The sequence below is a fragment of the Papilio xuthus genome, unplaced genomic scaffold, assembly GCF_000836235.2.
Source record: "Papilio xuthus unplaced genomic scaffold, Pxut_1.1 DF827679.1, whole genome shotgun sequence".
NCBI classification, from domain to species: Eukaryota; Metazoa; Arthropoda; class Insecta; order Lepidoptera; family Papilionidae; genus Papilio; species Papilio xuthus.
Window position 1 is genome coordinate 3676879 of NW_013530970.1, and position 22669 is coordinate 3699547.

The 22669-nt window shown below is 33.6% G+C and overlaps 3 protein-coding genes and 1 long non-coding RNA gene across 6 annotated transcripts in view; 2 read left to right on the forward strand and 2 right to left on the reverse strand.

The window, feature by feature from the left end:
- Nucleotides 1-1325, forward strand: part of LOC106117562 (N-acetylglucosamine-6-sulfatase) — a 5889-nt gene extending 4564 nt beyond the window's left edge. Inside the window, exons 8-9 of the mRNA XM_013311924.1 lie at nt 105-332; nt 526-1325. Coding sequence (XP_013167378.1) covers nt 105-332; nt 526-699 — 402 coding nt within the window. The 3' untranslated portion in view covers nt 700-1325. The remainder of the gene's footprint in view (nt 1-104; nt 333-525) is intronic.
- Nucleotides 1326-1451: 126 nt separating this feature from the next.
- Nucleotides 1452-7016, reverse strand: LOC106117949 (DNA cross-link repair 1A protein). The gene is made up of 11 exons (XM_013312481.1): nt 6073-7016; nt 5727-5867; nt 5500-5611; nt 4897-5040; nt 4496-4641; nt 4082-4248; nt 3623-3743; nt 3086-3201; nt 2485-2597; nt 1992-2082; nt 1452-1746 (listed from the first exon to the last, which is right to left on the reverse strand). Exons 1-9 carry the CDS (start codon nt 6926-6928, stop codon nt 2493-2495), a joined length of 1908 nt encoding a protein of 635 aa, XP_013167935.1. The 5' UTR covers nt 6929-7016; the 3' UTR covers nt 1452-1746; nt 1992-2082; nt 2485-2492.
- Nucleotides 7017-7104: 88 nt separating this feature from the next.
- LOC106117950 (uncharacterized) lies at nt 7105-8668 on the reverse strand. The gene is made up of 3 exons (XR_001227902.1): nt 8095-8668; nt 7646-7774; nt 7105-7214 (listed from the first exon to the last, which is right to left on the reverse strand). It is a non-coding gene; the product is annotated as an uncharacterized LOC106117950 (long non-coding RNA).
- A 390-nt stretch (nt 8669-9058) lies between these two features.
- Tango5 (Transport and Golgi organization 5) lies at nt 9059-22625 on the forward strand. Of its 3 annotated transcripts, none has more exons than XM_013312368.1 (10): nt 9059-9198; nt 9600-9900; nt 15304-15404; nt 16020-16133; nt 16638-16737; nt 16906-17087; nt 17360-17563; nt 18194-18418; nt 18834-19138; nt 19646-22625. In XM_013312368.1, the coding sequence occupies exons 2-9, from the start codon at nt 9703-9705 to the stop codon at nt 19099-19101; spliced, it is 1392 nt and encodes a 463-aa protein (XP_013167822.1). In that variant the 5' UTR covers nt 9059-9198; nt 9600-9702; the 3' UTR covers nt 19102-19138; nt 19646-22625. The 3 variants fall into 3 exon arrangements, with proteins under 3 accessions (XP_013167822.1, XP_013167821.1, XP_013167823.1); XM_013312367.1 differs by having other exon boundaries at nt 9603-9900; XM_013312369.1 differs by having other exon boundaries at nt 9827-9900.
- The last annotated feature ends 44 nt before the right edge of the window (nt 22626-22669 follow it).

Below are 22669 nucleotides of genomic sequence, written 5' to 3' on the forward strand. Positions count from 1 at the left end.
TGTTTGCCTTTATATGACAAAGTTGGCGATAATTTCAAGTCTTTAGACCCAGCAGTGTAGGCTATATGTTCATTGTTTGAATCAGTTTCTTACTTCGCATTTAGATTTTATTGGTCACCAAAGGTCTCAATCTGAACCTATATTTATTTCAGTATATTACACTTAACAAATCCGAGTCCGGCAGCGAAAGTAATAAGAAATGTTATTATTTCCAGCAATGTTATCCTGAGTACGCTTGCAAGTGCCAGGACGCGAGGAACAATACGTTCGGTTGTCTGCGTCACATCGCCAAGAGGATCAACATGAAGTACTGTCTCTTTGCCGATAATCAGGTTCTCTTTTTTAGTATTACCCTACATTCATAATAAAAGGTTTTATATTTATTTATTTATTTAAGTAGAGATATAAAAAGAGATATCGTCATAACTTAATTCTTACATAATTAAATTGAAATTTCAGGTCTGGGGGTGCAGCAATGCCCTTGCCAAGTTAATTTCATCTATTCCAAGTTTTTTTTTGTTTCAGAGTTTTACAGAGATGTACGATCTGTTCACGGATCCGTACGAGTTGACGAACATAGCGCAACGAGTGCTGCCCTCTGTACGGCACTGGTATAAGCTGACGTTAGCCCGCATGCTGGCCTGTAGGGGTAGCGAAAACTGCGATAATCCACTAGAAACACCCAGTATCGTGTTTTAATATTTTTGACAGCCCTACTATGTAAGGTGGTAGTCGCAAAATACTGTCTTGTGTTGACAACCCTAGCGTTAAAACTGTACACAACTTCCTTAAGAGGGTAGTCACACAACACTTATATTTTGACAACCCTAGTGTACAAAATTGTAGGCAACTTCCTAAAGAGGTTAGTTAAAAATACTGACAATAGTGAATAACACATGTGTTACACCGACATTATTGCCATCCCTCTCATTCTCTTTTAATTAAACAGGGATAGCAAAGTGACATTATAAATTTAACAGGCTATCGAGGCTAGTTATAAAATACAAGTTAGGATTGTCACAAAATGAATAGCTGGGCCTCTAACAAAATGAGATTTCACCAGCTATTACAAAAAACCAAGTTGTTCCATGAGGGTTGTCACAAAATATACTTAACAAGAATGTCCTAGGGTTGTCAAAATTGACATTTGTTGAAGATATTTTTGTTATGTTGTTACTGTTTTATATTCAGGATACTTTTAGGATGAACTTTGCTTTAACTGTGTTTATTGTTCCATTGTTCTTAGCTATAGTCATTTTAGTTATAAAATTTAGTACATCTCTTATTATTTGTATTCCCAAAATATTTTGATCACGCATGTAATAAATTATTAAACTGATTATGGTTTTATCTTACTAATAATATAAATGCGAATGTTTAGATGTATGGATATTTGTTTGGAGATATCTTCGGAACGGCTCAACGGATCATGATGAAATTTGGCACAGATGTGGAATATAGTCTGGAAGAACACATGGGCTAATCATTAAGTGTTTTTTAACGCCGCGCATACGGAGTCGCGGGCAGCTAGTATGAAGGAATCCACAAACAATAAATTGTACTAGATTACCAAAAAAATAAATAAAAAAATGTCGCTTGGTAATAAACAAAACTCTCTCCAGGTTATCAAATAATTTTATAGTATTTTAAAAACAAAACATTTCATAAATTAATTAGTTAAAATAAATAAATTATCAAAAGGTCATCACAGACGAAAAAAATGTCATCTTACAATGTTTATGTATCCTGGAACAATTAAAAAAAAATTATTCATACTTGTCGGTAAGTCATTTCTGCTTACCTCCTAAATGTGATAGGGTGAAGCTAACCTTATATTAAATCAATTAGGCCCTTTACATCAAAATAAATCAACAAAATATGTACTAATAAATTTTCCTTACGGGTTTCAGAGACCAACTGAAAATAATATATTTTAAACTGGAATTTCCGTCTCAGAAATCCACGATAAGTAGTATAAAAGTGTGACTTACCTACATTCACTGGACAGCATACACTTGTTGCCCACTTCACCCGCCGCCGGGGTTACCTTGTGTCCAAATTACATTTGTATCTGTCCACCAAACCAACATCAACTGTAATAGATTTTTTTTTCACTAATTTTGAATTTTATTACTTCCATTGTCTTTTGTTCCGATGCAATATGACACTCCGGGCAATAAGACAAATGACACCTCACTCGTAAAAATCGTTTAATTCGATTAGTATCTAGGCAGTTAATTAGACAAAAAACTGTCAATATGCTAAGTAGATATGAAATTTGTACTAACTTAAAACTTATATTAGAAACTTGCTTTAAGGTTATTTTTTGAATACAGATAAAACTACAACACGGAAAATTCAGCCTTATCGTAGATTTCCATTGCCGAAATTCTTGTTCAAAAACCTAATTCCATCCCTCTCATTTCCTTTGAGTAAATGGAGACGAAGATATGTTTTTGTGTTGGGCAGTGGGAAGCCACAGACCTGTATATCTAGACGGGCTGGACGCGCTGGCGACTCTGCACGCCGAAGTAGTCCGTCAGCCGGCTCTGGCACTTCAAGTCCTCCTTGTACACCAGCGGGCACGGGAAGAATTGCTGCAATATACCGTATTCATATTTTATACAGAATGTAGTGGCTCAAGGGTTAAGCACTTGCAATCTGCAGATCCTCGGTTCGAATAAAACCATACACCAATGTGTTTTTCAATTTACATATGTACATTTATCTGACGTTCTTACAGTAAAGGAAAACATTGTGATGCAACCTTCAAATATCTGAGAAATTCAAAGATATGTGTGAAGTCAACCCGCACTGGGCCAGCGTTAACTATGGCCTAGTCACATCACTTTGGGTAGGCTCCGAGCCCCTCAGTGAACTGATGTTGATGAATTTAATAGAAATAAGAAATTATAACAAAACCATACACATTTGCTAATTATGTAATACTAATCACGCTGGATTAAAAAAAACTAAGCAGCCTATGGGTTCTTCCAGACTATGGTCTACATCTATAACAAATTTCAGCGAGTTCTAGAGATACCTTCTCACATCCATCTATCCATACATTCGCATTTATGTGTACCTGAACAGTTTTAACACCTCCCGATATATCGACTGTGGGAACAACTTGCTTCGGCTTCAGGAATTTGACGAAACGAATCAGCTCCGAGAAACTCGAATGCTCGCTATAAGGGATGCCTGCAAAAAGGACATTGAAAGAGTTAGTAATGAGATTATTCATGTACACAAAGTGTGTTTTTATATCTCTAGGTTGTGAACAAACAAGCGGCCACATGAATGCGCTGAAATAACGAAGCGACCACTACCCATAGACACCCACAATTGCAGATACGTTGCCTAAATTTAATCCAAAGAAGACGCACAAAAAAAGGACTAATTCTCCTAGTTTGTGCCATTTGCCATCCTTTCCTTGTAAAAAGTGTGGGAAACAGGACTAAAATTAGGCCTAATGGTCACCAGTCAAATGACCATGGAGTATGAAACTGTGCTGAAATATCCGGAACTCAAGCTTATAAGTGGTAAGAATCTGGTTTCTTACTAAAAAACTTTAGTTTGGCTATGGTTTAGTTTTCATTAGAATCCGGTTCTGCGTTGTTACCATGTATAGTGACCGAATCCCTGGTGACGGCAGTGGCCTTGTCATTCTCCCAGCCGCTGGGCTTGAAAGCTACCACCTCACTAAACGCGCCCTGCAAGCTGTCCAGGTGAGCTCGCAGCTTCTGCATACAAAATCTTGTTGCAAAACTCTGAATTGTCATATACCAGGTCTCATCATTAGAATTTTAATAAGACGCGTTATCCATGATTTTTGATAATATGGATAATAAAAGCGCCACCAGCCGATCATCTAGGAGGAAGGCTAGGAAAAAACTTTTTTTATTTCAAAGGTAATCATTAAACTGACAAGTAGTTTTTGAGTTAACTATGTGATACTATAGGAATTGAAAAGTTTATTTAATTAATATTTTTTCGATTATCTATGGGGGGGGGAGGCTTCACATGCCCTCTCTCCCTTGGCGACGCCTGTGATGGATGACGACATCATTGTGTATATGACCTCGTGTGTAAGTTCGCGCATGGGCACGACGTGCAGCTGGCAGGTGTGTGGCGCACTGCGGCCGAAGCTCTGACCCTCCACCACCTGAAGCACGCGATCTTTCTCCGGACACGCCCACACCAGGCAGCCCACACGCCGCGCTATGCCCAGGAAGAACTTCTCCTTGCCTACACAGGACGGAGATAGCGATATACGACGAAGTGAGAGAAAGAGCGAGACGGATTTATTAGCAAAAACACAATTGGGACGTTGTCGCCGTGTTTGACGCATCGACGTACTACTGGGTGAGTTATATAGGTGACAAATATTATGACTTCTTGATGACAATACTGCAATAGATTATTGAGGCCAGATTTTCAATGATAACTTAATATAAATAGCTTTTGTGTGGTAGGTATTAAGTAATGTAAATACCTATAGTATAAGCCCCACAGACTATCAAAACAGACGAGAATTTCTTTCCAGCTTCTTCTAATTTTGTTTTCTTATCTCTTAGTAAATTTAATGCCATCTCCAAACTTTGGTCTTGCGTTGGGAAATCATATCGAGGATTACAGTATCTGTGTAATGAAGAAAAAAACTTACTAAACATATTTAAGGGTACTTTTTAAACTTTAAAATTGATCGACCTTGAAAACACGATAGGCTGTAAATTGATTTTAGATTAACTGCAGCAATCAGGGTCTGGATGGAGAGAGAGAGAGAGACTTAGGGGGTTGATTTACTAGAAATCTACACTAAGGGACTGTAAAAGTAAACATTAAACGACTGAGATTGGTATTATTAGATTTTTATAAAGAAAAAATTGTTCATACGTGGTATCCAAATATATGGTGTGCATATCTTTATTCCAAAAAACCGGATAAGATTCCATGTACGGCGATGCTCGGAAGTCGCCCGTGTGAAGTAAATTCTTCCCGTTTGGTAACGTAAATACCAACATTATAGCACCGGGGCAACTGAAATTTAAGCCTTAATTCTCTCATAGGTCCTTGCTAATCTAAGACATAGACGCAATGAAAAGATTTCGTTACAACTTTGACCTGAGTAAAAATATTGAATAGACCTAGACTCTAGACCATGATCCCTTGTGTTAAGTGGTGATGTGGTCGAAAAATTGCATGCCTTAGCTTATTAAAAGTCTCTTCACTCAATCTCGAGTATTGTTCGCCTCCGAAATATAACCTACTAGCAGTCGCCCGTGACTTCGTCCGCGCTAAATAAAAACAAACTTAAGTAGTAGTCTATGAGTTCTTCCAGACTAAATTCTAAATCTATGCCAAATTTCACCGAGATCCATGCAGCTCTAAATACCTTGTAATAAACATCCTTCCATCCAAACATTCACATTTATAATACTAGTAATATGAAGCGATTTGCCAAGGAAATTGTTTTTTTAATGTACGAATTTAACTTACTGGTTAGCATCAACAGCAGTCACATCAATACCTTCAATTTTGACAGTATCATCAGTATTTAATATTTGTAAATGCTTCGGATTCACTCCTAATCGGGCAACACAAAGATCCGCTAAAAATAAAATAGTTTCAATTGAAATAAAAATTCCCTAAAGGCTCGTTAAGTTTGGAACCAACATCGATAAAATTTTGACCTTATAACAAAACTACTTATTTCAAAAACTTGCCTGTAATTTTTGAACAGTACAATGTTTTATTAAAAGTCCTTTTTAATCCCGTGTAATGGTCCGAATGAAAATGAGTAAGAAAATAAATATTAACATTTGGTATGTCACCGTACGAAAAAGCGTCTACGGCAAAATGTGTTCCTGAAAATAACGCAAATTTGGTTACTTGCTCAACGACTTCCGACAAAACGTAATTTATAATTATAAAGTAATCTTTGGCGCCACTATCGCAGAGTTCGGGGATTCCCAAATAAAATACATATCTGACATTTAGATACATAGCTACAATGAACTTATGCTTTGGGAATTAAAATCATTGAAACTTATTTAGTATAATTTGAAATACCTGCAACAATTTTGTAAAATGGTATATTCCGATTAGTATTAGTCTTGTTGCTTCTTGTTTTTGAAGGTAGACTAAAATGTATCGAATCCAAGTTCTTTCTCGGTGAAAATGAACTGATGCTGCCATTCCTTAGCTTCGGTGATATACTGCGCGGTACCTCAGAACTTGACGCCTTGAGATCCTGTTGCCTGAGCGATGCGCTGTCTCTTTTCGGTGAACATAATCTTGCCTTCGATTGCATGTCATTTTCTCTCGAAACTTTAATCGCCGCTTTAAATTTATCGTATTTCAATAAAGTGTCATTGACACCTGAATTTTTACTCATATCCTCCACATCATCAAACACTAAATCCTTAGCATATCTTGAATTAATAAATGGTACTGTTTTAATGAATTTTTTGCCGGACTCCTTTGTATGCACTTGTAGTTTTCCACAAAAATAATCATTAATAGTTTTTTGCTTCAAACCGTCACCTCTTACTGATACTTTACCATTCTTAAGACCTAATTTTGATAAAGTTTTTGCACCTGTTTTAGATTTAACACAAAACGGAACGTCCCTTTTAACAAATTTATAATTTGGTTGCTGAACAATGACATGAGAATGTTTGTCAATGGTGTTAGTGTTCAAAATTGGAATTTTTTGTTCTTCTATGATGTCATCATATGACACAGACCTTTCTCTTTTAATTTCTAAATTGACAGCAACACTTTGTTTATTTACTGGATTTAATATATTTGCATTTCCACACATTTCTGAGTCAGTTTCAAGATCTTCACTAGAATCCTCAATTATAATGCATGTAATGTTTGTATCTTCATTGTCGTGAGACACAGAAGAGTTCTTCATGTTCATATTTATAGTGTTAATGTCAACATTCTTGTTGTCAAAATTAAACAGTGAACTGACAGGTTTTCCAATGTCATAATTATTGTAAACAATTGTATCATCGCTATTTGCAGATAAATTATCTTCTGGAGAGCCATTGAAGTGAAAATTGTTATATTCACATGATAAATAACTATTCTTTCTTGTTTCCTTTGGTATCAAGATCATCAATTGCTGAATTACCTGGATTATGTTTTGGTGTTATGACTTGTTTTCCGACATCTTTATTTTCTTTTTGTTTATGTTTTATAATCTATTTAATAGAATATGTTGAAATGTTTACACGTAAATGCTTACATCATTCAATCAAACAAACAAAAGTTTTACATTGAAAATATAGTAACAGAACTTTATAAGTTTGGATGTTCTTTCATGTAAGAGATACACATGATAAAAAGTATAAGAACATAGTTTGTAATATAATTCCTTGTTAAATTTTTTTCTTGCAGATAAACCTGGAGTTCTCTTCAAAGATAAAGAGCTGTGACGGATACATGTATTCTGTATTGTAATTTTAAAGAAGTAAAATATCTTTTTTTTATATAAACCAATTAAAGTTTGCATATAATAATAATCATGAAATTTTAGAAAGAAGAAAAAGAACACTGAATTGATCTAGATAGAAAATTATTTATTTAAATGATTAAAATCAATAAAATGCCTAAAAAACAAACAATGTTTTACCTCAGAACATAGTAATTCTTTTAATATTCCTCTAGGTTTCAATAAAGACACATAGCTGTTTATATTGTCATCCATATTCTGTACATATTTAAAAAAAAAATAGGGCTATTAGATGCGTAGCACACAGAACTGAAATAGATAAATTTCCTACTAAAATCTATATTTCAATGTGACATAAATTAACTTACAATTGCTATCAGCATATTTTAATGAAGGATATTTTTATTTTAAATACCTTTTTGTTCTATATCTAATGTCATCCACTATAAGCTTAACACATAATTGAACTTCAGCGGCTAGCTGTCTTTTATATAAAAAAAAACTTGTGCCATGGGACTAGTATTTTCTCAGGATAGAACATGTTAGAAATTTATTTACTTACACGAAGTCAAAATTACTTGCGACATTTGATAATATAAAATAACATAAATTTGTTATAAATTACTTACCTATCTATATCACTCCATATTCTTAATTAACATATAAATACAGCGCATTCTTTATTTAGAGCTCATTGTAATAATAGAGTCTTAGACTTAATGAGAAACAAAATTAAAATCCCGCCCCGCCCAAGTTCTTCTCATAATATATGACAAAATAAAACAGGTGTTATCCAAATTTTAAAATTGGTAATTCAAGATATTGTGTGCCTTGATAATACAATATACTTGGACTTAATTTGAAGTTTAAATTTTTACAGTTCGGTAACTTATGATTTTGACAGTAACTTGTTTTTGCATTATTTGCGCCAAAGCGCAAAAATTTGACAGTCATATTCGCACATCGACTGACAACCTGTCAGTTAACAGATTGATGCACAGATTGTAACTCATCATGACGGAAAAGATGGCAATTAGATAAGACGTAAGACTGAAGACTGCAAACTAAGAGCTCGTTCATTTTTATTTTCCTCTGGTAATTCTTAACAAGCAGGTACCAATTACAACTATGTATGAATATCTGGTAAAAGTTAACAATCTAGAACGGTTTTTCCTCGTTTGCCACAAGTCCAACAACAGACGAGTTACCCTTGTTCCGTCTATTTCTACACATTTAGCTTAGATTTAAAAGGATATAATAACTAAATATAAGTTAATTATGAAAATGTTAAAAAAAACTTTAAAACTGCTCAAAACCACGTCAGCTTTTTACGTGTGTTACCAGTGTCGTGTATATTCTACCGATGAAATTTATTTTTCTGAACTTAATTTCTTCCCAGGAATAAAATAATATACCTTTGAAATACTTTTCAAATTGATAACCAAAGAACAAATAAAAATCTGCATTAATTACACCATAGAAAAAAATCAAAATAAAGTTTTTAAACTATATATTTTGTTTAGTCACAATGCTATTGGTAATTTTTTTATTTTTCTTCGCGTATTCGAAACATAATCTACCAATTTTAGTTGTAGACATAATTTTGTGTGAAGTGGTTGCTGCTTGTTTTGTTATCAAAAATATGTTAAAACAAGTAAAGTTACAAATAAAGATAGTTTAAAATTCATTCAATTGTTAATTTAGACGAATTTCAACTTGGGCTTAAATTAAATGTGAGTAAATTTTGAACATTATTTCACTTTATTAGGTTAGAAATTGCATCAATTTCTGCTGACTGCCCCGAATGATTTATATAAACCTAAACGCTTATTAATTAGGGGCTGAAAGTGGCTTTTTATTCTGTGAATGTTGAAAAAGCAATAGGACTTACAAATTGATATTATTACTTATTCGCACTTTTTCGGAAAAGTAAACAATTACGCTTTAAATATTCGCAAAATATTAATTATTTATATATAGAGACGTATTACATAAAGGTATAATACATATATGAAATTTTGTTTGTAATGTCTTCATAATTGTTTTGATAACTATTTTATTTTCTGCAATTTTATTCCTAACATTTGACACTAAAAATATATGTATTACTTTGTGCTTCAACATTTACTTCAAGTAGGCAAGGCCCAACGCAAGAATAACGGAGGAAGTATATTAGAATGATACAAAGGTTTTGTATCTGCATAATCTAATTGTTTACGAATACAAAGCCATAAAAAATGACCAAGGCAGCCAGTACTAGACGGGTCCGTAACCAGGCTTCATCTCTTACTGTACCGAGACAGAATTCATTACCCGACAATGGAAGAGCAAAGCAGAATACTACCTGTGAAATGCTTGCAGCAATGAACAAAGAACAGCTTCGAGCTGAATGCAGGAAACGTGGCCAACGATCTTCTGGCAACAAAAACGAACTGGTATATCAAATGTGTGATTTGTTGTTGTGCTTTGTTTTTTAGATTATTTTGCTGCCAGTATTGTGTTGCTTATATTGTTATAACATCATTGTTTACTAGGCAAGTGTTCGAACCAATAGATGTCATTTGTCCACAATCATTTGCAGAAGTGTGTGTCTAGTATTATAGATGTAAATAAATTCGCTATAATAAATTATCACTTTATGATACATTCTTTAGCTAGACAATGCGCTAGTAATAGTATATTTTTCAAATTCTATTGTGCACTGCACATTGTACAAGCTTCCCGACCTGATGTATTTAGGATTTTGTTCAAAATGATTGAAAACACATAGCTATATCTATCTACCTTCAACAGATGGAGGATTATACAGAAACTTAATACATACTTGATAAGAAAAACATTTTTATTTGTTCTAGTATACGAAAAATTTAGGTCAAAAGTTTCAATGTCCACCAACTTTTAAAATAATCTTCCAGACCCACAGTTTTATGAACAGAAATGTTATTATATTTACAATTTTTATAAAATTTATTTTTGGTATTATATATTGTTTTAAGTCTCATAGCAGTTTGCTAGACAAAAATTTGTTTTGTATGTCGACAGTATCTCACGATAATTTAAACATTGCGCCACGTAGGGGAGGCGCATTGCTGTGGATTTTGTACCTAAAATTGGGTCATGTCTTCATTAAACAGAATAGTGGTCTTGTGTAGCTTGGTTTAAAAATTCATCTGGATCTTTGCATTTACATAAAATGTACAATGACCTATGCTGATGGTATTTCAATTACAGAAAAATGACCTTGCTATTTGCTTCGAACTTAAAATCCATCCTTGTTTTTACAAAGGCTTTGACTCAGATTTCTATCGATGTTTATTTAATTTAAAAATTATTCTTGGTTACTTTACTGTAGCAATTACATTTTCGAGTGTAGAACTATTAATATGCCGTTGGTGCACTATTCACCAATCTCTTGATTTCGAGACGTACGTGAGGGTTAAACGATTGTCTATTAAAGTGTGACACTGCGAATAAACGTGACTGTACATGATACATACATATACATATTTACCATAACCTAACGAGGTAGATACAGTTCGATTCTACTTGATGGAGCGAACTAATCTGATTATGAATTTCAGCATGGCTTACCAATAGATTAGTTTTATTTTTAGAATTTTTTTACAATTAATTAAACAAAAATTAGCTTAAGAGTAATCAGAGCTAATTAAATTTATTGCGTATTTGGCTTTTAAGGATATTCGAAATATCATGTTTTTTTTTCTTATAAACGTGCAATTCCATTGTTGAAAAATAGTTAATACTGTTTTGAAGGCATGATATGTTTTTGTTAGGGCTATCGGCAGTGGAAACACACGGTTAGTGATTGACTTGTTTAGTTTCGAATTGAATGCAGTCAAGGTTGTTGTTAAATATTATTAGGGTATCGATTAATCCGAACGTCATTATGTCGTCTAGCATTTGGCGCGTTAACTATTTGGCGTGTTACCGTTTTAAAATTAGTATTCTGTACAGTGTCACACGTTTTATTGGTGACAGCTTGATGAAGAAAAAAAAAGAAATCAAAGAGGTTTCGCTTATCTGTCTCCGTTTCTCAGCTAAATCTTCAGCCATGTCTCTAAAATAAATGTAGTTAGTTGAGTGAAGATAAAAAATAAAACTCGAATTGTTGCCAAGTTTAGCAGACATTTATTCGCTTTCTGAATTGAATAAATTAGTCTGCGCGTGAATCGGCCGCGCGAATTCGTTCTTCCTTTGTCCGAGAACCTCTTTGTTCCCGGTTCCCGGTGATTTTAATTTAGCACCACGATATAGTTTAAATAAAAATACACTTACACGTCATACGGTGTCGATTTGCTGCGGTTGTAAAGTTACGTGAAAAAAATATATTCATTTTAAACTAGCTATAGCCCGCGTCTCCGTCAACGCGGAAAATAGTAGCCTATATGTTCTTACATAGCATGCTATGTTCTACATGTATGCCGAATTTTAGCAAGATCCATGCAGCCGTTCCGGAGAAACCTCCTAACAAACATCCATCTAAAGAAACGCATTTATTATATTAGTATAGCTAACTAAGAGAATTTTTGAATAGAAAAATTTCGATCAGCGAAATTGTTGATGGAGATTTCCGTTGATTTCGTTTTCAATTTGTTCCATTTTATAACATTTATTGACTTACTAATTTTATTGTTATAATGTAGGTAGGTATTTAGTCTCTTAGAATAACGCACATAAAAATTTCTAAAAGCATTTACAAAATTTTCCGAACACCAAAGACAAAAGATGTTTAACATTTCCCGCGTTTAATAAATCAATTTGTGCTGTAATTTGCTTTCTAGCATGTCAGTATTTCTCGTATGAATCTTGTGTGTTGCTATGAGTGAAAATAGATTTAAATTATTTATGCTACTGCTAATTAACGAAGTCACAATTATCGTAATTATTGTGAACGTTGAATTTTTTTTAATACTTCAAATTATGTTGCTTGGAAAACAGCTTCTCAATATTACGATTCAAAGTTCTAAAAGTGATATCATATTAAAAGAGTTTAGTAGCTTATATAGGGTTTGAAAAGCAAAGTTTCTGTCAATTATCGTTTGAACATTCTAAAAGTTGATTTCCATTGAATATTGAGTTAAAAAAAAGTTCGGCGAACTGTTACATTTTTTTGGCTTCGCTTCAAAAGGCGATGTGAAAGTCTATTGTAAATAGTGAAGAAAGTAAAGTCGGTGCGAATGGATTTATTGATAGTGTTACTTGGCTTTATTTAAGCAATTTTGCCCGCGATTTCGCATGGAATTGTAAAAATAACTTAGTAAGTAGCATATGTGTTCTTCCAGAATATGTTCTACATCCGTGTCATATTTCAGTGAGATCGGTTAAACTGTTTTGTAGATACAAAGTAACAAACATCCATCTAAACTTTCGTAATTATTATATTATAATAGTATGAAATATATTTGGATATTTTATGTAACGTTTATGGTTTGCTTGGAAATATGACTCTTTGTTTAACTCCTCGTATATGAACTCACAAATATAAAAAAAACGGTTTTTTTGTGTAACTCAAACTCAGTAGGTTGTTAAGAACTATCCTGGTTGAAATAAATTCTGTCGATTGCCATATAAGTTCTTTCTATTTTTACAACTTTAAACTGGGATTCAACACACTACAACGACAAACAAACATGTTTTCTATGGAGAATCGTGAGCATTATTCATAGATAGACGATATTGAACGTGACATACTTGTGTTTGGCTCAAATCTGATAAGATTTAATTATCACTAGCATTGAGGATAACCAATGTAAGACCTTGTACCGTCTTATTGAACGTGTGTTCTTTCGTTTATGAAATAAACTACACCGCCCGCGACTCCGTCTGCGCAGAATTAAAAAAAAACTTAATTAGTAGACCTTAGGCCGTTCTGGATATATCATCAAACGTACATCTATTCATCGATTCGCACTTATAATTTTAGTAAGATAATATTATGTTGAATATACATAGAAATCTAAATGATTTGTTGGCTGCTTATTGCAATGCGGGTCATTGGATCAACGAACGCACCCCGCACGATCACGCCACCTTGTCGCGCCATATCCGTAAATACTTTAATTGTTTTGATATTCGACCTTAAGGTTATTGTAATAAGGGTAATAATAGTTAGAGGTGTGTTGAGTATAGTTGTCACTAGATAGTGTTGATTGCTGCCTAAACAACCATACAAATGTTATAAGAACACTTTTTCTCTTATTTATTTCTGGCTTAAGTAGATTCTATAACTCCTGAAAGACAGATTTATTCTGTCGCAAATTTTTAATAATTAAAAAGTGTCTACGAAGATCTAATAAAATCAAATTTAGGATGTTCAACTCTTTCTTGTTAGCACAAAGGCGATTTTCAATTGCATAAAATTATCTTATTATTGTTTTTAATTGGAATTCGATTATGTATTGGAAATGAGCCAGGAAGGTCGATGACGTTCTCAGCTGCTGAGAAATAATTCATTGTACATTGTAAACTTTCATTCCTTTGAACCATACTCGGCCGATGTTAACACAATAAAGATGTTTCCCGCGTAAATTCATTTGTTAACATTTGACATATTTCAAAACAACGTCTAAACAATCGATTGTTTACGATGCAATGTTTTTTGCACGTTTTTCATCGTAACCCAGACATTTTTATGAAGAAGAGAAAAAAAACATTCTAAATTTAAATAGTTGACAGCTCTTGACTTTTAATTGGCGCGTTTTTTTAATTGTCGACAAGTTTACAAAGGCCAGCAACATTCGGCCTCGTGTGATAGTGAAATGATAGAAAGAGAGAGTGGAAGTGGTTTTCGAAAGTGAAACTCATTTCTCGGCGGTTATATTATGATGTCACATTTAGTATTCATTCGTTGATGTTGATACACGAATCTGTGTGTGCAAATCAGATTTGCATGATTTTAGATTGTGTGTGTTTGTGTGCATGATTTTAATTGATTTGTAGTGTGGTTACTTTGTTTAAAATTAAAGGTAGGTTATACCTATTAAAAATAATTTACCTTAATTTATTCGTTTATTATTCATGTTTCAAGAATTAAATAAGTAAGTAAATTCGTACAGTACAGTCGTTGAGTGGTTTACCTTAGCTTAGTGTTGGTATTTTGATATATTTTAGGTTTTATTTAAGTTGATCTTTGTTTTGACTTAGGTTATTCCCTTATTTTTGTGTCTCATCGTGTTATACCCATAAACAAATTAGCGTTAAGTGCAAACATTATTTAATTAAAAAGGCTAAAAATACAATTATGTCTTATAAAAAAACAATAAAGTATATAATAATTTAACAAAAATAAATCGTGCAAGTCCTTGACTTCGTTCTAACATTTATTTGTTTCTACTAAACAAGAAAACAACTTTTATATACTACATTAACGACTTTTTTGTATACAAATGAAAAATTCATATATTATGCACAGGTTTATTTATTTTAATTTAATATTCAAATTTACATACCGTGAATATTATTCTCTAAATAATGCACAACATTAAAATCTTTGTACCTAAAATAGAATTAAGTAAAGTATTATATTTCTAAGATATCTTTTGGTATGATCCTTTAATATATAAAGTAAGTTAAATATAAATATTAAAAGTAATTTAGACTACACCGCTTAGGATATTACTTCTACTACTATTTGATTTTGTATTAAACTTATGAAAATAAGGTACACTTAGTATTAAAACCATAGAGTATAAAATAAGCCACAGACAATTCACTTCCGGCATCGCTTAGTTGCGCTCACGTCATTTCACGATTGGTATTCACCGCATGCAGACGTGCGTCCGAGCGGTATTTTGATGTTTTAATGCCTTGTATTTCAGTTGGCCCGGCTCGGGTACTACAAGCTGGCGGCGGCTGTGCAGCAAAACGACACGGACCAGCGTCCGCGCAACGGTCTGCATATGCAACCCAAAGATATCAAGTATGTTGTTTAAAATACACATAAGTTTACAGTAGTATAATCTTATTAATATTATAAATGCGACAGTTTGTATGTATGGATGGATGGACGCAAGTTAGCAGGTATCGCCAGAACGGTTCAATGGATCTCGATGAAATCTGGCGTAGATGGAGAATATAGTCTGTAAGAATATATAGGCTACTTAACAAGTTTATTAATACCGCGCAACCGCGCCGTTTATTCATCTAGACATTCGCATTTATAATATTAGTAATTAGTTAGATAATAAACATTTTTGCTTTTCTTTGTATTAATTAATATCATTAAAATAAATATACCTTTATCTTATCACGCAGCTATTTGTAGGAAGCAATCGATAAATTAATATTGTATACATTTTTAAAAGTAAACATGCACAATAAGAATGTAAACGATTTAATAGTTCCACGAAGTACGATCTTTGCCGATATCTTAATGATTTGAACATGCATTTATGCATGCTTTATTGTTAGATAGGGTTATCACATGATGAAAAATGCAATAGTTATCTTGGTAAGTATAGGGTTGTCAACAAAATGTTCAGTGTTAGAACCATTGTAATAGAAAGGTTTGGTTTATTTTTTTTTGTGTTTTTAGAAATAAATCCGTCCAAATGGATACAGACAGTTTGGTGATATGGAGGCGGCCGCTCACCACGCTAGAGTATTTCTTTAGAGAACTCCTTATATTGATCTCAACTGGCCTGCAAAGGTGAGTGTGATGAACCTTTTACATTAAGCCAGTACAGTAAGACAGTAGGTACAGCTTAAAATAAGCGATGGCGAAATATAAACACTAACACACGACAGTTAGAGCCAAGCCAGCGATACTGTCCAGTAATTTATATTTAATTACATATATGTTAAGAATCTATATAAACTTTAGGCAATACATAAGAGAAGGTGCTGTCTCCTGAAACACAGTACACTAGTTCAGGAGACAGAGGCCATAAATTTTTTGTGAAAATGTTTTTTTTTTGTGTCAATAAATTTTTTTTAATTTTTAATTTTAATACTGGCATAATGTTAACCAGGCAATATTTATTAAGCCATCAATTTATAATTTGCCTACGCAATTCGGAAAGACAGTTGGAAATAGTTTTTTTTTTTTAACAAACAGTATAGCAATATGCTATGCTTTGGTCGATGGATAGGTAAAGAAAGATTTTTTTTTTTAAATCAGTTTAGTTGTTTTTTACTTATCGTTTTATTCCAGGTTGCTGGCCTACAAGTTACTAGCTTTAGTAATATTATCATTGATAGCTGGTACTGTGACGTCATATTATGTAGGTGGACCGCATCAACCATTTGTCCAGGTACGTTTGTCGGCGATTTTTTTTAACAAAGAATTAGATTTTGTTCGCGCAGCCTTTCGAACTTTGTTACTTATCGTCAGAAAATGATGAAAAACAAATAGGCACAAATTAACACAGTTTATGGCCCGTTCATGTTTTTTTTTAAGTAACGATTTGTGTTATTTCCAGTTAGCAGTGGCGAAGTTGGCGTGGTGGGGTTGGTGGGTGGTACTAGGGGTTTGTAGCTCGGTGGGGTTGGGCACAGGCCTGCATACGTTCCTGCTTTACTTGGGGCCACACATCGCGCGTGTCACGCTTGCTGCATACGAATGCGGTTCTCTCGACTTTCCTGAACCACCTTATCCTAATGAGTATGTTATTCTTAATATGTGGTATATTTAATAGATGGAATCATATCTGTATTGAATTTTACAAAAGACTAGCTGTTCCCGCGTCATCGTCTGCGCGGAATTAAAAAAAACATAATAAGTAGCCTATGTGTTCTTCCAGACTACGTTCTATATGTATGCCAAATTTCAGCGAGCTCCGTGGAACCGTTCTGGAGATACCGTCAAACCAAATATTCTCATTTATAATATTAGTAAGAAGTAAGATATGTATAAAAGCAGTTGTAACGTTGCAGTATAATATGTGGTGGTGCGGTGGAGCGGGGCGCGGTGTCGGTGTGGAGCATCATGTCGAAGGTGCGGATGGAGAGCATGCTGTGGGGCGTGGGCACCGCGCTGGGGGAGCTGCCGCCGTACTTCATGGCGCGCGCCGCACGACTCTCCGGCGGCACACTCGCTCAACTCACCGACATCGCTGATCATAATACTAGAACCGGCAGGTGAGAACACTTTTATAACTTCCTCTTTTTATCGTAGGTTTCTGACACCAAAATTATATTCAAATGTTATGTTCTTCTTCTTCTTCTTCTTCTTCTTCTTCTTCTTCTTCTTCTTCTTCTTCTTCTTCTTCTTCTTCTTCTTCTTCTTCTTCTTCTTCTTCTTCTTCTTCTTCTTCTTCTTCTTCTTCTTCTTCTAGTTAGGAGGAGCGACAGAACCGTGGCATGCGGACACGTCCTTTCGCCTCAGCGGTCTGCAGGAGAGTGTGCACTATCTGTGAAGACAGGCTGCCTTTATATAGGGTGTCAGGGCAACTTCATATTTTGTTATTTTTTTCCTTAATTAATTTTATCCTTAAAATATACACATTCTTCTTCTTAACAACTTTACTCCGTTTAAACGGAACCTGGAGAGTTTAGTCACTAAGGAAGTTCACATGAAATGTTGTTGAAAATCGTACACAACACGAGTCGCCGATCTTTCTGACATTGCCTGAAAATACTCGTCGCGATTTTCAAGAAAGATTCAGGATTTTCTTTGCTTTGTATAAGAACACCCTTCTTACAGATGTTTCTATTTCGATGGAATATAGATTTTTTTTCTTCGATTAATCGATGTTCGTGTTTTCATAGAGCTAAGGTGATGGTGCAGAAGTTGGTGCAGCGTGTGGGCTTCGCTGGTATACTGGCGTGCGCCTCCATACCCAACCCACTGTTTGACCTCGCCGGTCTCACTTGCGGACACTTCCTGGTCCCGTTCTGGACCTTCTTTGGCGCAACTGTGCTCGGGAAAGCAGTCATCAAGATGCATATACAGAAGATGTTTGTTATTATTGCCTTCAATGAAGCTTTGGTCGGGTGAGTACTCAACTCACTGAGGAGCTCGGAGCTTACCCTAAGTTTGGAGTGACTAAGCCATAGTCTACTACGCTGGCCCAGATAAATGTACATACGTAAATCGAAAATCACATTGGTACTTGACGGGATTCGAACCCACGACCTGCAGATTACAAATATAGGGCTTAACCACTGAGCCACCGACGCTCAGCTCTCTCTAGAACTATGACGTCACAATATGGCGCGTGATCAGCCACATTCCAATTTAAAATTGCGAATGCAATATACAACTTTGTTACGTTTTAAAGTTAACTTAGTTTAATAGTTGTAAATAATATAGCAATTATTTATTTATTCTTATGGATATTTCTCAATAACTTTCTGTAATTTAGTTTGTCTAAGTCAGTTAAAAAAAACTGTTTTTTTTAAATTCCAGACAAGCCCTAGGATGGGTATCTAAGATACCATACCTTGGACCAAAGCTCGAAGCACCATTATTGGAATTCTTACGTAACCAGAAGTCAAAGTTACATAAACGGGATCCATCAGCACCTTTGCCTGAGAACCAGGGGTCATTGGTGTCCAGTCTGTTAGAGAAGCTAGTGCTAACAATGGTGCTTTACTTTGTTGTGTCGATAGTGAATGCGCTTGCGCAGAATTACAGCAAGCGTATAGGAAAGAGGAAGACCAAGAAACGGGATTAGGGAACAATGACGCCGGCCGATGCTACAGAGAGACACGGTCAGTACATTGTAGAAATTATACAAGACAGTTGACACGCGTGACTTCGTTTGCGAGAAATTAATAAAAATTTAATTAGTAACCTATATTCTTAAGGCTATGTTCTACATCTATGCCAAACTTCATCCAGATCCATTGAGCCATTCGCGAGATATCTTCAAACAAACATCAATCCATTCGTCCGTCCAAACATTCGCATTTATAATATTAGTAGGAAGTAAAACAGTAAAATTTAGTTATAAAGAGTAGTAAAATGTAGTTTCTTCGAAATGTTGACAATTTCTGATTTTTTTCTGATTAATATATAGACTTTTTCAAAGGAGGTATTACCCATGTTAATCAATTTAAAGACTCAAGGTCATCTGCGCGCTTTAACCTGCATCAGTTTAAAAGTTGACAAAACAAACTATACTGTCTATAAAGGTTGAATACCTCTGACCTTTTCGTAATAGATGTAAAGTACAGCGTTACTTCTATAAGTGCGTTATGTTAAGTTTAATTTTCTAGCACGGCGGCGTCCAGAGAGTACGCGACGTAGGTAGCACACGACAACTCACATCTCAACATCTCATCCTCTAAAAACTGTTCTACAGGAATATAAACTCATCTCCTCTATGGTACATCAATACAGAAGTGCAATAAAAGTTTAAATATCTAAGTATTGTGATTCATTGTCTCAGTTTTTTCTGAGAGAATTGAGAGATATTATGCGAAAGTTCCAGCAGTGGAACCTTACGGTTACATTAACAATCAATTGGTTTGTCTCAATTTCGTTGAAGTTTCTCAGTAAACAGAGTCATAAGGGACTTTAAAGTATTTAACAAAACGTTCAAATTATAATGCACTATATTCAGACAAGGATATCTGGCTTCTGGTTCTGTTATATTATAAATATATTAAACCTACTAAAGCACTGAAAATGCAATAAAAGAAAAAAGAAAAGACTGTGTTTTGATATTGACAGAGGGGCGCTAGTGAGCTGTCATAATTTAGTTTGTCTTTGCCTGTCGGGTCAGATAACTTTGTCGGTCTATACGTGTGCTTTGTCAACTGTGAAATTCCATTTTCATGACATTTGTATTGTCATTACACATAGTGTCATCTCTTACCTTCTCTTTGAGACAGAGACAATATGTGTCATAAACATGTTACATTCTGTGTGACGATATTTGGACTTGAAAAAAGAGTGTTTATATTGAAAAGTTTGCTTCGCTTATTTACATATTTAATGATGAATGCAAGAAATAAGACATTAGTCGGAATTAAACATCGTGTCAAATAAATTGTATTTAATATAATTATTACAAATATAGCACATTGAAATATTTGTGATCTACATATGTGTTCGTAATGTTTGGAAGATTTCTTTTTACATTAATACTTTATGTTGTCGAGTGATTGATAAATTATTTCATAAATATAAATTCAACTTTTAATAATAATCTAATATTGCAATGATATTGAGGAGTTAAAATGTCTTACAAAATATTTGTATTATACATAAATGGAAAAAATTAAGTGGGTATTTAAATCCTAAGAAAGTACTATGAAGTCACAATAACATGGTAGTTAGTACTGTCGTTTCTTCTCTACAATATTTTGATTTGTATGTAGTCATACTTACCTTATGTTATTGTGCACGTGAAGTACAATATTAAAACATATGTTTTCAAATAAAAATGTGCGGGTCAATGACCTCGACATACTTTTCGATTTGCAAGCTATGACGTCACAATATGGCGGATGTTAAGCACATTTTTATTTGAATTGTAATTGAGGAATAGAATAAATTCACAGGGATTATGAAATTTTTGTGGCTCATTTTATAATGGTTGATGTTGTTACGTGTGTGTAAATCTATGAACAGCTATAGCGCGACCAGTGTTATCTTGCCTTTGCCCGTGTGTTGTATGAAAGGCTTAATATTATAATTTATTTAATATCTGTTCTCGGCATTTTTGGTTAGAAAATCATGGTGTAACAATGCTACCTAGGAAATAATCTGTCCAATTTCAAGAAAATAAATTAGATTTTTAGTATTGAATTATTTATATATTTATAACTTAAATTAGAATTTTATCTTTCCAGTTGTTTTTTTTTGTAGCTTTTTGTTGGTATAATTTTTTAATTTCACAAAGTTAAAAGAAGTGACAGATTAATAAAATTTCAAATAGTCAAATTTCAAGTTTAAGTGGACATTTTTATTGTTAATTTATATTCATCTGCATTAGGAAATACTAATTGTAAACTGTTTAAAACTCTTAGAAAAATAGGTTTGAATATTTTTTAAACTTACAATTTGCGACGACGTGCCAAAAAGTCGACATAGAACTTGTTACCGTTAAAGATAAAAAACAACAGTAGATAATAAAACTTGGTTATGGTCGTTTTACCAGTTTTTATTTCATCTGTGTGATTTTTCCAAAAAAAATTATTTTGGTGCTGTTCCTAATTTTTTAACCGCGGTTTATTTAAGTGTAAAACTTATCTAGTCCGTAGGCATAAAGGTATTATGTATTTATTTTATAATTCTAATGTCATCCATTCTATCATATCTTGAGTATAAAGTTTACTAGAGAAGTTTGTTTTCAATAGCTGGATCTAAAAAAGGTACATTTCATTGTAAACTTTTTTCTATGTGCATGAGGTTTCATTTTATTTACATTATGAGATAATTTTAGGCATAACTAAATAATAAAGTATATAATTTTCATAGTATTTATTAGGCTGCAATTTTATTATTAAGTAGCGTATGAAAGACAATCGCTTTGTGCAACCCGTTTTAATTACACGTTTTCTGTAGTATTTCACAATTTCTTTGTTTGTAAAATCCAATATGAATGTATTTCTTTTATATTTTAACATAATTTTTGCATTCCTTATCATTGAAAATGTTTTCACCTACACGCACATATAAGTATAATTGTTTGTATGTAAAATATAGCATTTGGCTTCTCCATTTTAAAATTTTTTTTGTAAGGGCAAAACGGGCTTTTTTAACATTCCACGATGTTTTTAGAATTTTGTTAGTTAGCAACTATAACATTATAAAAGTAGTATTCAGTGTAGGTAAAAATGACTTTTGTTTTATTGTAACATATTGAATTTTGTTTTTTCTTATGGGCACATTGACCATACTTTATTAATAGTACACTGTATCCTCTTCTCTTTATCACTAAGCTTAGGTTTTATCCAAATCTCTTCAGAATTAAGTCATATTTAGCTAAAATTGTAACTTTTGATGTCGGAGAGGATTTTATCTATTGATAAACCTCAGGAATGTTTATTTGAAATGTTTCAGTATGACTTCATATTTTTTCTTTAGAATAATGATTGATATTTGCAATGTATGTATAAAGATATGATTTATATATTAGCAAGGTTTTGTATAGTTACATGGAGTGGTACATTTAGTACAAAACAGCTAAATTAAGGGTTTTATAAATTAGAGAGTTCATACTCCGAAGCAATAAATGAGTGGTTATGATAAAAAATGGTTTACTTTTCCCTATGTTCTTTTTTTTATTAGGG

Bases quoted from the DNA above. Each gene is read 5' to 3' on its own strand.
- Tango5 (XM_013312368.1), top strand. From the start codon at position 9,703: ATGACCAAGGCAGCCAGTACTAGACGGGTCCGTAACCAGGCTTCATCT. The intron at 9,901-15,303 runs GTATATCAAATG...CTTGTATTTCAG, and splicing joins CTGGCAACAAAAACGAACTG to TTGGCCCGGCTCGGGTACTA. The intron at 15,405-16,019 runs GTATGTTGTTTA...TTGTGTTTTTAG, and splicing joins ATGCAACCCAAAGATATCAA to AAATAAATCCGTCCAAATGG.
- LOC106117949 (XM_013312481.1), bottom strand. From the start codon at position 6,928: ATGAACATGAAGAACTCTTCTGTGTCTCACGACAATGAAGATACAAAC. The intron at 5,612-5,726 runs GCAAGTTTTTGA...TTTTATTTTTAG, and splicing joins GTACTGTTCAAAAATTACAG to CGGATCTTTGTGTTGCCCGA. The intron at 3,202-3,622 runs GTAACAACGCAG...TCCTTTTTGCAG, and splicing joins GGATTCGGTCACTATACATG to GCATCCCTTATAGCGAGCAT.